This window comes from Apis florea, unplaced genomic scaffold (assembly GCF_048593485.1).
Source record: "Apis florea isolate Af1SG1 unplaced genomic scaffold, ASM4859348v1 contig_2350_pilon, whole genome shotgun sequence".
NCBI classification, from domain to species: domain Eukaryota; kingdom Metazoa; phylum Arthropoda; class Insecta; order Hymenoptera; family Apidae; genus Apis; species Apis florea.
The window spans coordinates 8748066-8761097 of NW_028256565.1; the positions used below are offsets into that span (position 1 = coordinate 8748066).

The 13032-nt window shown below is 37.0% G+C and overlaps 1 protein-coding gene across 2 annotated transcripts in view; it reads left to right on the forward strand.

The window, feature by feature from the left end:
• LOC100869438 (EGF like, fibronectin type III and laminin G domains protein pikachurin) overlaps window positions 1–13032 on the forward strand; it is a 178255-nt gene that overhangs the window by 65693 nt on the left and 99530 nt on the right. For both annotated transcript variants that reach the window (XM_012490752.3, XM_003696280.4), the window contains exons 4-5: window positions 9249–9493; window positions 12014–12317. In XM_012490752.3, the coding sequence (XP_012346206.1) occupies window positions 9249–9493; window positions 12014–12317 (549 nt within the window). The remainder of the gene's footprint in view (window positions 1–9248; window positions 9494–12013; window positions 12318–13032) is intronic.

A 13032-nucleotide genomic window follows, 5' to 3' on the forward strand; every position in this document is an offset into this window, starting at 1 on the left:
AAAGTTACACGAAACTCGCAAATCAAACGATAAACCTCGTTCACTGGAATTCCATTAGCAGTTGTATTCGAGGGCGACCTCGCAAAGCGGGGGCGAAGTTTTATCGCGATCCAGTTGAAACGCGATTCCACTTTCCATCCTGCTCCAACATGGTAAATTTACCGAGGAACAGGACGCGATTATCCGTGGTTAATTGTTCCCGCTTCAGTTTCTGGAAGTAACGCATTCATTCGCCATTTCGAAGTAACTTTCGAAATGGTCGAGAACATCATCCACGAGTTGATAAAACTGATATCGCGGGCTTTAACGAGGAGGGGTCGCGAAAATATTCGAAACTCTGGTCGCTCGTTAAATCGAATCCGGGCTGGGTGGATTATGAAACGAATTATTCTCCGCGTCTGCTCTTGACAATGAGATTGGAAAACGAAGGATAAAGATTATGACGAGGATGATTGATATTTTTAACATTTCAATGAACGACTTGTCCATTCAGAAATTCAATCCTGTTGAACGTATGCGATTTAATTAAAATACACTTGCTTGTTTGATGGAAAGTGGAGAGGAAATACGATAAAATTATGCGAAAAATTTATCAGCGATGGTATCGATTTTGTAGAATTCCGTTAATAAATTAATATTGTAATATTAACTTTTCTTGATTTTGTATATTCTATGTCTGATTCATTAAATTTTATATAAAATCTGTTAATGAAATTATCTCGATTAATACAACTACGAAATGTTACATTTTCGAGTGTCTCGATGATTAAAGAAATCTTACATTTCTCCTTTGAAAAATGTAAAATACGTGCAATTTATATCTGTCAATGCATCAATCTGTGCAATCACTTGATTCAGAGCCTGTTTATATTTTCCTTTACCAATCACATGCAAACCAAACTGCTCGAAAATATTTTCACAGAAAGCAATTGTTACAACATCAGCGATATTATTATATGATAAAGAGGCCCATTGATAAATTCGATTAACAAAAGCAAAAAGCGTATTCGAGTAATATACTTGTAACAAATCTGAAATTAACGTCGAGTGATTTCTTCCAATTAGAAGATATTCCGTTTACACGAAATATTATAATTTCCAACTTGATCTCGAACCAAGATTTTCCTTGCATTTAACAGAATTAACAGGATAAAAGACAGCCTCTCTTTCTCTTCTTTCGAACGTCATACAATAAATCGCTCTTGGGCCATTAATTTGTCACGAGCATATCGATCACTTCTTCGTTTCATTCTGCGAATTTTAATACTCAATGAAGATTTCTTCGACCCTGTTGATCCTTCGAATCATTGGATCTTTTATAAAATTAAAGAAAAGAGTACTTCTTTCTTTTTTCACAAACTTCGATAAGTCTCCAATTTTCTACCATGGAATTATTGTGTAAAGCGTTGTTGGAACCTTTTATAAAATTGAAAAAAAAAAAAAAAAAACGATAAAATTTTCAAACCTCAGAAAAGATTCTGCGAAATTATATACACTTCTCAAGTACTTCTTCTATCTGTTCGTGAATCCAGCTATCTCATAAAAGTCAGACAAGTCGAATAACTTCAATATTTTCAAAACTGTACCGATATCTTTAATAACAATCCTCTTTCTTCTCCCGAAGAAATATATTTTCGTATTACGACGATCCCCCACTCTACCTTATAGAATTACCCAGAGGATTCTCTTCATCCAAGGAGAAGCAAAGTTACACTGTCTTTTCCCTGTTATATCGAAATTGTGACTGTTCGAAATCGTGAAGCACGTGATTCCGAAACACGCGACGTTCTGTTCACATGGCAACGTTTGCCGAGTCGTTTTCGTTCAGCGGATATACATCGTGCCACGTTTGTAATTCATTTGCATGCCGGTTAAAGAGCACGCGTATCAATTGCCCGATCTGATTTCGTTCCAAGTCGAAGCAGGTCAAGTGAAACCATTCACCGAAGGAATTCGACGTAGTATCGCATTCGTAACCAGGATTGTTAACTAACCACTTCCACTGCATACCTGAAATTGTTTAAAATCCGCATTGTATTTCATCTCGTCGATGAAAATACATGATTCGTTTGAAATAATAATATCGCTATTAATTCTGTAGACAACTTTTGTTTCCTGTGACAATGCCTAAAATTATTTATTTCTCAATATGAAACTGCTTCTGAACGTTGCTTGAGATAACTTTTCGAAAAGAAGACAGAGAATACCATATGAATTGCAATCTTTTCGTATACGTTTCCATTTAAAAATTTTATTTCTAACATTTTCTTCTTTGATATTAATCCAAATTTCAACTATTCAATTAAATATATGAATATACGGATTATCAACGTGATTGACTTCACTTTTAAGATTCGAATTATCACGATCGAAGTTATAACATATCATCAAAGCTGGAGTATAGATCGTTTGTATAATCCTAGAATCGGCCTCGTTACTTTTCAGACGCACGGTTGTTCAGTTTCTCCCTCGTTGGAAACGGAGAGGGGAGGAAAAAAGAAGATCGGCAAGAAAGAGGGATGATGAGTGGTGCAGGGTTTCGTTGCAAGGAAATGCGATAATTCTTCTGTTGAGAGGATGGGTATTAATGGGATGAAAAAGTGGAACGTCTTGTCGAGGGTGATTAACGGGGAGGGGAGGAGGGTGGATTTTGAAACTTGATGATAATGGCGATGCTTCGTGGAAATATGATCTCTTTTTATCGTGTGTGTTAATGATAGGGGCGACTCCAAAATACCTGTGAATTATTCAAGGGATTTAATGATGATTAATTTTCAAAAGAAATTATCTATAATCGTTTCTTTTTTCCTTTTTAAATATATATATTTTTTTTTTCATATTCTCGTTTTGAATTGTCGATTCGTGGAATTAAATATTCAGAGAGGTATTGTTAAATATTACGACCATTGTCTCGTGGAGTTGTTTTGATGGTGAATGGTGAAAAATCCTCAGGTGCTAATAAAATACCATGAAATTCGAAGTTCTATTGTGTTCCTTTATGCAAGAATTCCAATTCGAGTTGATAATGAGTTTAACGTGAATGTACGCATCGAGTATGTTTTGTTTATTCTAATAACGAGTCGAAGATAAATCGTCCATTGTGGAAATGGTCAGAGGGAGTAAAAAAATTCGATGAGTCCACATTTATCGATTTTCTATATATTCTAGTCTAGTTAGCTAGTTAGAAATGCCGTTGAATAATTTGAAAAAGGCGTATAGATTAGGGAAAATGATCCTTATATCCTCTCCTATGATCATTTTACTATTAATCCTCGAAATTAAAAAACTTTTAAATATCATTTAACACGATCAAATATAATCCCTTTTCTTCTAATCCAATCTTTTTCAGACATTTCAACGAGTATAACATTGCCACTATTCGAATAAAAGAATTCGTCGAAAACATTTTCCGAACTGTTTATCATCGCCGACTCGACGAATAATTCCGCATTCATCCGTTCACCATTATTCAAGTCTTCAATTCCCTTTAACGAGTTCCATTTGACCGTAATTTAAGTGCCTCGACGATCTCTCTCTCTCTCTCTCTCTTTTTTTCTCCACCTCTGACACAACGATTTACCGCGTCCACAACCGTGATAATGGTAAATTATAACCGCGGTTGATGCACAGCACGCGCCTATTTTCTCGCCTCGCTTAATTGTAAATTTCCCTTTGGAGCAACGCGCTAAATCTAGCAGATAAGTAATGCGCCCATCCGCCGTTTACTCTCCTTGAAAATATATAACTTGTTCAAGGGAAATTTACCGCACGTCTGTTTCATAAATGTTTCAATTAAATGTGAAGTATCGAGCGGGGATGATGCGTGTCACGATTTAATTTAACGGGACAAAGATAAAGATGTGAAAGGAGGTCGTTTATTTTCCGCTGCGAGGGGTTTGTTTATTAAAGAAGAAATAAAACTCTGTAACGTAAAATGCAAAAAGTTTAAAACCTCTTACAATTGGGATACCGATTGGGTTGGAGAATGGAGGAAAGAAATTTTTATTATATAGAATGTAATATAAGAGAAGAGAAGAACAGTTGAACAGGTAAAAGAGATAAATTTTGGAAGAAAAGATTGATGAATAATGATTGTTAATGTAATTAAAAAATTATGTCGAAGGAATTTAATTGTCAAATTTTTCCACTAATCAAAAGAAATTCTAATTCCAGATTACATATTTTACTAATCTTTTCGTTTATCCGTATAAATTATTCTTTTCGTCGAAACGAAAAGAAGAAAAAAGAAAAAAAAGGTTAAACTTCGTGCTACTTGGAAAATCTGTGATTGGGGAGAAATATGGACGACAGAAATTGATGGAAAGCGGAGGGAGGGGAGCACAGGGGGAGTTTTGTAAGTTATCGTCATGGGAATGGAAATTTCGTGCGAACGTTCGAAGCGGGTGGGTAAAGTTTGGAGCGCTTGGGAGTATGAAACAAGGATGTTTGTACTGAATGTTTGAGATTAGGGCGCGAAAAGGAGTGCGTGGCCATCCAAGGTTTGGGACGAGACTGTCGGTCCCGAGTTTGCCTGGATTAAACGAGAGAGATGCTATAGTTATATAGCATACAGTTTGCGTGGATACACGATTATGTTATATGAAAATCTTCAGATATTCTTTCCCCCCCCCCCTCCTCCCCCCCGAAAAAATCGAAACGTTATTATCGTGGAAAAGAAAAAATTAGGAATAATACTTTGGAACTGTTACAAAGAATATTATTCAAGAGGATTAATTAATACGACGGAGTGAAAAGAAATGGCACGTTATGACGAAAAAATTCTCGACTCTCGACTTGAATTCGCAATTTGCCAAGGATTGTTTGACGAAGGAGCAGTCTAAAAGCGTGATGAAAAACGTCACTCAACCAACACGTCCACGTAGTTTCGCGAAAGTTTGCGGACAGGTTATATGCGGATCAGCCTTGAAGCATTAACCTTGCCACTCTGAAAGAGAAAGATATTCGAGATGAAAAAAGAGGAAACGAAGCGAGCTTGTAACGAACCTTGACTGCCTCTCGTTCTAACTAATTGAGACGACGGCGAAAATGTGAATTCCCTTTGCGAATCGTTAACGTGTTATCCAATTATCCATCGAATTTAATCTATTTTTCTATATAAAATAATTACCTCCATTTCCCTTTTCCACTTCGAAAACAGGGATCTCGTTGTATAAATTCTGCTAGCGTGTTTTGGGGGCCAAAATTCAAGCCAAAATTCTATCGAAACGGTGATCTGAAGAGAAGGCAAAAGAGCATCAGAGTTGAAACACATATTTCGTCACGGGAGAGTTTTCATCTTTCTCACCACTTCTGGGAAGCTGTTGAAATTCATGCAAATTTTACGAGCCGACTAAATGCACCCGCCAGATTAGCGCTACGCTCGAATAAACGTCAGCTTATATACGCTGGACTGAACATTCCTCACCACCCCAAAGATTATCGTCGAAAACTCACTCCGCCCTGCCACTTTGGGATCGCAAACTTTCCACCGCCATCCCCTCCCTTTTCTTCCTAGGATCTCGCTGCGAGATGGAAACGCGACTCGACTTTCTCGTAGTCGACGATTATCCATCGATGCGTCTGACCATCCATACAACTTTCCACTCGAGAAAAGTCGACAACGATAACCGATAATCGTTTCCAAGGTTATTGGGTTCGCGATAATAACGTTTTATAAGTTCCACGCGAAGGCTGTTTGAAGCATTATTCCGTGACAATGTTTCGTGTTTTATATATATAAGAAGTTGTATATTTTTTATGCCCCATAAAAGAAACGAGTCTTATCTCGGATAATGGTTGAAAAGGAGGGGTAAGTATATGAAGTGTGAAAGATAAGAATGGTATTTTTGATAAGTTCTTTTTTAAAATTGTTATAATTTTTTAATAGATTCAATTGATGAAAGTGGTTAAGTTATTGAAACAATTATTAATTCGTCAAGTTTCGAATTTTCACGTTTCGGATCGATTTCGAGTTATTATTCAAATTTAAAAAACTCCGAGAACTCTGTATCTTTTCTAATCTCAATCTTGAAATATCGGGAACACTGTTAACACTCCAATTCCATTTTATCCCGATTGTTTCCTTTATCGCGCCGATTATCTAAGCTATAAAAAACGAATCCAATTTTCGTCGAGCTCGTTTAGCAGAAGTTTCCAATAAAACCGATTCCCATACAACTTGTACACATCGCGTTAGTTTTAACTCGAACAACCCTGCAGTTTCGCCATCTCGAGAGGAACCTCTGCCTTCCCTCTCTCTCTCTCTCTCCCTTCTCCAACTTGCTCTTATAACGCGAAACATCCCATCCTATGCTTTGGCGGGACGAGAAGAGAATTATCCTTAATTCCTCGCAGTCGATAACACCATTTTGGAAGTTGGAGAATTCCTGTCAGACTTTGTTCCGCCTCCCCCTCTTTGTAGATTCGAGCTGTTCTATCCTTTGTTTCCACGAGAGACATTGTTGTCCAGGGGAAACAATATATCGACGTAAAATTTCCATTTAACAGAGTTAAACGGATCTCGAAAGGGGAGAGATTTAATCATTCATTTCTTCTTTCTTGTGCGTGGAACGAACATATATTTAAGATCGAAAGAACGATCCTTGATATTTCATATTTAATCGATCAAGTTTCGCGAATGGAACTTTGATTTTTCATGTAAATAACGCGCTAGGAAATTTTCCAACTTCGATCAGAAATCCATTTCCGGGAAATAGAGAAAACTGTCGAACTTATTTTTTTCGTTTTATCACATTTGCCAAACCTTACCTTAAGTTAAAAATTAAATGAATAAATCCTTGGATTATTCTCGAACAAGAGAGGAAGAAATTTCAACTTCTTGAAATGTTAAATCCCCTCACTTACGAAAATATATTATACAACACATATTGTCTCGATATCGCATCTCGATGAATTTCTTATTTATCGAGGCACACAGAAAACTGTATAAAATCGATTCTCGCCAAGATAAAACTTTCGCACTTCTTTCCTTCCTTTCCGTCTTCCTTTCTCTTTTTTCACCCCCATTACATTTCATCAAACGGTCACGAGCAAGAATAATAGAGCAAATAAATTTGTTCCGGGAGAATGAGCGCGCGGCTGTTGCAAATTGAAAAATGACAATCTGTTTTAATTAACGTGTCCGCGCGTTTCTCATTGATTCAACGGAATCGTCGCGTTTTATTTATCGAAATTAAAACGCGTCTCGTTTTAAATATCACGACTCCCCTCTCTCTCTCTCTCAAAGGAAACTCGGCTTCTCCGGAAGCGAATCAAAATCGAATTCGACACGGTTTCGGTGGTGGTTAGACGGAAGAGGGTAGTTTGCGGGGGTAGTTTCTGGCTGTTTCTGAATTGGCGAACTAATTGTAGGAGACTTGTCGTGGATGGGCGTGGATCTTCGAATTTAGCAGGTACTACAGAGCCTCTCCCTCGGCTTTTGTTTTACGGCTTTAATCTCTTATCCTGGAGGAGGAGGAGGAGGAGGAGGGAATTACTAGAAGAATTTTTCATCTCACCGACGAAAATTAAATTCATTAGGAAGATTCCGTTGGAGAAGATTAAAGAAGATAATTATTATTTTATTTTATTTTATTTTTTATTTCTAGCAGGTGTCTGTTTAAATTGTTTCGATCGTGCGTTCCATTCCTTTTAAATCGCGGTTTTTGGGGATGGAGGAAACTTAAGAATCGTTTAACTCGTAATTTTATTTCATCCGGAATTACCTTAGCACGTGAGTTAAGAGGAAATTAATCGCCAATCGTCTAGTCATCCAAGGAGAATCGAGGCTAAATTCGATCCTTTTATTCGTAATATTCGAGAACATTGGCTAATATTCTCCACGAATCGTATTATTATTATCATTCGATAAAACTTTTGTCGTACGTATAAATTATTCCGTTCATTCCTGCAAGATAAAAATTCTTTCTTGTCCTTCGAACAATGCGCTCTGCAAATCGGCCACTCGGCTCGATCGGCCAAGCCAATCGACGATCCCCGTGATTTCGACGAAGTCGAGAGCGGTCTTTGGAACGATTCTCTTCGAGACGATTATTCGAGGACGATTGTAGCAATTAGCGCTTAATTGCCGCTGTGGCTAGAACAGTCCTCGAGTCCTTTCTTTCCCCTTTCTTCTCAAACCAGGGTGGGCCCCTTGTCCCATGATTTTTCCCTCGATTTATCATGCACAATGTGGACGATTATCCAGGATTGTTCGTAAAAAGGGACGAGGGCACGCCGTTAATCCGACCACTTAAAATTTAATAAGCTTATCTCTCGTTCTCTTTCGTGGATGCAACGTTCGATTTTAATAATAATAATAATAATAATAATATCGCGTCGAAGAGATCGGCTCATCGCCGTTCTAATCCCCCGTCTTCGAGCGAAGGATTTTTCGAATTTAAGCCGGGAATTTAATACCTTCCTTCGTGACGAAGAGATCGAATATCGAATTAATCGTAAATCACTTGAAATAATTTCGAGAGAGAAAAAGAACGTCGGCCTGTTTTATCCAAGATCAATGATGTATCGTTGAAGGGGTGAAATTCATTCGATTTTCCAATAAATAAATAACTATTATCGTTACATTCGTTTTGAAACTCGTATATACGTTTTGTACAACTATAACATGAGCGCGAATTTTGTTTCGATGTAGATTAATTAACTTCTATCAAATATTTCCACAAAAATATTTCTTTTTCTTTTTTTTCCAACTTTTTCTCTCTCTCTCTCTCTCTCTCTCTTTCTGGTATTATTTAATGATTGAACAAAAGAATTTAATCATTCGATTTATTCGTTTGTTTATTCTTGGAAACTTTGAGAGTTGGAGGGAAAAAAATAAATTGAATATTTTCGATATTGACGCAACGCAAAGCTGCGAATAAATTTGATGATTGTTTACGAATCGAAGGGTGCTTAAATTAAGTAATTTAAGATCAACAGAAATTAACTTAGTTACTTAGTTAGAAAGAACGAAATATTCTTTTCTCACGAAAAGACGCTCGAAATATCTTACCAAGTTTTTCTCCCTTTTCTTCAAAGTTTTTCCCCCCACTAATTTCTTTCCTCCGAAATTTCATCGTTTTCGTGGATGCTCCGTGGAAAGGAGATCATGTTATTAGATCCAAAGGTACTTAGCAAAGTAATTCTTAGAATTGTTTGGTGATTTTTTTTTTAATTCGTATTGTATCATATATTTTGAGGAAAAATTAGGATCGACAGGTTTTCTTTAGAATTGTATTTTGTTCCAGAGCTGAATTCGACATCACCGTCGACAGGCGAGCTCGGTGAATTGGTGGAGGACGTGGAGAACGACGAATTAAACAAAGACACGGACGACGACGAAGATGCTGTCGAGGACATCCTTTATATGCGCGGCGCATCCTTCACGATACACTTGGATCCTCCGCCAGAAAATTCCACCACCAATTCCAGCAAAATTATCGAGGAAACTAGCCCATCCGTCGATCGAGTTGAACTGCGAGCCACGTCTCAAGTGTGTATAATAAAATTCTCAGTTTTCACAATTGAACGAACAAAAGAAAATGAAAGGACGCGGTAATTTCGAGAATTCGATTTAATAAATTAATTAATAGAGTGAATCGATGAATCGAAGAATATTAATATCGTATTAAATTATAAAATTAGTAAAATATTCTCTAGAATTCGATACATAACATTGTCACGATTGATAAAAAGGAAAAGTTTTATCAATCTGCTCGATTTGAAAAAAAAAAAAAACAAATGATAAAATTTTATATTTCGAATATTGAAATAATAAATATTATCATTGGAAAATATACTCGTATCGTTTCATTTTAAATAATAAGCTAAAACAGGCAATTAAATACGTGTATATAAAAAAACATTTTCAAATTTAACACATTGTGAACATAATAAAAACACGTTCCATTTTTCACTTCTTCCACCCTCCAGTTTACAAATCGAACTCTCTGTTTTCGTTTATACGAATTATAAGTCACGAAAAAATTGTTTTTGTCTAAAAATAAATCGAAGCCATCTGTTTTTTGTTTTTTACAATCCAGGATTTCTCGGATCTATCTCGAATGATCGATCTAACAGCCGTCGATGCGAGATTTATCCGGAAGCGTTCAAAACGCAATTTCACGAGTTGTTTGTCATTCCATCCGTGTCTCCCTTTTTCCTCATTTCTTTCTTCTTATTCTTTCCGCTTGCCCTTTCCTTCCCCACTTTTCTTTTTGCTCCATATTCTTTCTTTCTCTCATAAACGTGAAATATCCCGTGGCTCAAGGATTAAAAGAGATAATTGGAAAATTGTTATACAATTATTTACCGGATGCTGCCTCAATCTCGATCTTAACTCGCGTCTCAATGAATGCAATTCACTGTGAAAATTACTCGTTGTTCCATATAAGAATTTTTATCGACCTTCGGAATAATACAAAAAAAAAAAAATATGGAAGCACGGAAAGAGCATAATATTATTCTCACAGAATTTTTAACACGGAGGCGTATAAAGATTTTAAGATCTCTCTTAATAACACTTGAGAATTAGATTACTATTTTTGTTCGTTTATAAGCTTTGCAACCTGGATATCCGCAGTTAGAAGAATAATAAGAAACTTTATTCTAGGTGAAATTAGAAATTTTTTTCATAAACGTATCGCTGTGCAAAATGATATATTCTTAATAGGAGGGGATTCTTATATAATGTATGTAGAAGCAAGTATGTATAAATAACGATATCTTTAAATATAAATAAAATATTTATGTAAAGTTAAATAGGTCAGTCACGTTTGATTAGTCGAATATGGATTCGTGAAATTTCGGGAAATTAGAACGCTCGATGAATCATTCTCAGTTCCAATATTTAAAATAGCCCCCAGTGAAATATATTCAAGCGAACTTGTCGAATCCTTTTTTCTTTATCTATTTATATACCGTTCCAATTTTTTTATTTAAAATATAATTGTATTATTGCAGTGCCAATTCAAAGAAAAATAGAAAATAGAGGAATAAAATATTTCTTTCTTTAAAAATTGGAGATTTCTTCCTAAATAAAAAAAAAAAAAAAATCTCTTAAATCATACTTTTCACGTTTCTATCTGTTCACTATTCTATTTAATCTCATTTTACTCGTCAAAAACGAAAAAAAAAAAAAAAAAAAGACGTAGAAATAGGATGGTTTTAGAAAAACTCGTTTCCATGCAATCCGGACTTCGTCTAGCCTGATCTTCCGGATAAAAACGTGCAACAGGTCCTTCGAAAAATCAGTTTCTGATTCGCTTCTGCCATCTCTCGAATTTTCTCTCGACTATACTAACAATGGGGGGGGGGGGGGAAACTTTCTATATATTTTCTTTCAAATCTGCACCAACAGCACCAAATAATTTTCCTCTTTCTATTTCTCTTAAAAGAAATAGAACCGGTAACACCGGTGAAAATAATTTGACGTTTCGCTCTTTTTTTTTCAAAACATGGAAAGAATTGATTTCTCTTTTCCTTCGATTCCAAAGATAAAAGTATATCTAAGCTTTCTTCCATATTTCCTTTCGAATTTACATTTAGCGGGAAAAACAATTTTCTTTCCTCGATTCTCAAAAGCCACGTCAAAACGTTACTCTCTTATTTCTTTCTCTTAGAAACAAAGACACGGTAGATATATAGGAAACAACTTTCTATTTTAACTTCTTTCAAAGTTACAATACATCCTAGTATTAAAGGAACGAATATCAATACCAGGAAAGACAATTCTCCTCTTTCTGTCTGCATCAATGAAAAAAACATCTCGCTTTTTCCAAACTACAATATACCAAGAAAAACCTTCCTTTCTACCTCTCTCTAACTTTCTAATTCGCTCTCAAATCAAGGAAAAAAAAAAAAAAAAAAAAAAACAACTATTTCCCTTTATCCTCAAATCGTCCACAACAATCCTCACGATCAAAAAAAAAAAAAAAACCTTCTAATTCTCCTGCTTCGAAACCAGAATCCCTTTCGAAAACTCTTCTATCTAAAACCACGATCGTCGTTTCAGGGCCCGAATTTGGAACAAAAGCTGCCTTCCACGATGGAGAGCATAGCGAGCACGGAGCCAGCGTGCTCGTTAGACTGTGGCCCAGCCGGAAACTGTTACATCGAGCAGAGCCACGGCGACGACGTCGATCTGATCGACGACGACGACGACGACGCGGACGACGACGCGGGCGACGAGGCGGGGGGCGACGCCTCGATGGCCGTGGATCTCGAAGGGAACGACGTCGCACCGAGACGGAAGCAAGGGTCCTTCAGGCAACGGTGTCAATGCCCCCTGGGAAGGGGTGGCGATCGATGCCAGCTCGGTGAGAGTGATATTTCTCAATTTCGTTTTAAGTAGCTCGCGTGCCCTCCTCCTCCTCGCGTGTTTTTGTGCGTTGGAGAGGAGGGTGCACGGGAGAGAAAGTAGAGTAAGTCGGTCCCCTTGGACGGGAGCCAGTGTTCTTCTCGAGGCTCTCGAGAAATCGATCGATCTCGAGCTCCCGGGGGAGTACATTTAATTATTCGACCGGATCTTTTTGCCAGATGCTCGCGCGAAGGGATTGCAAAGGGCGGACTAATCGTATCTAGGCCGAGATTCTATTTCACTTTCCCTAGTTTTCTCCCTTTTCCTTTACGTATTCTGATTAATTGTTATATCCAATACAAGGATTTTTAGATTAGATATATCTCTTTTTTATCGTCAATTTTTTTTTTTTCATAGATTCAATAAGCATCGTCGAAGCAACTCGAATTGTAAACGCTTTATGACGATCTTTCTCGAGAAGTGGCGATGAGAAATCGCTCGTAACGAAAGGATGAAATTCCGTGTTCCATGTTCCATTTTTCCTTCGTATCGTTTCAAATTTCCAAAATTATCGAGGCGTTAAGGCGCAGGCAATCAGAGGCAGGGATTTGCGGTGCCGATTTTGGCACGCGAATTGGAAATTCAGTTCACCGGGCCAGTGGGGTGTTCGTTCCCTGTTACAACACTTTGATCTTAGACCCATTACTACTAGCCGGTATCGCTCAAGTACGGGT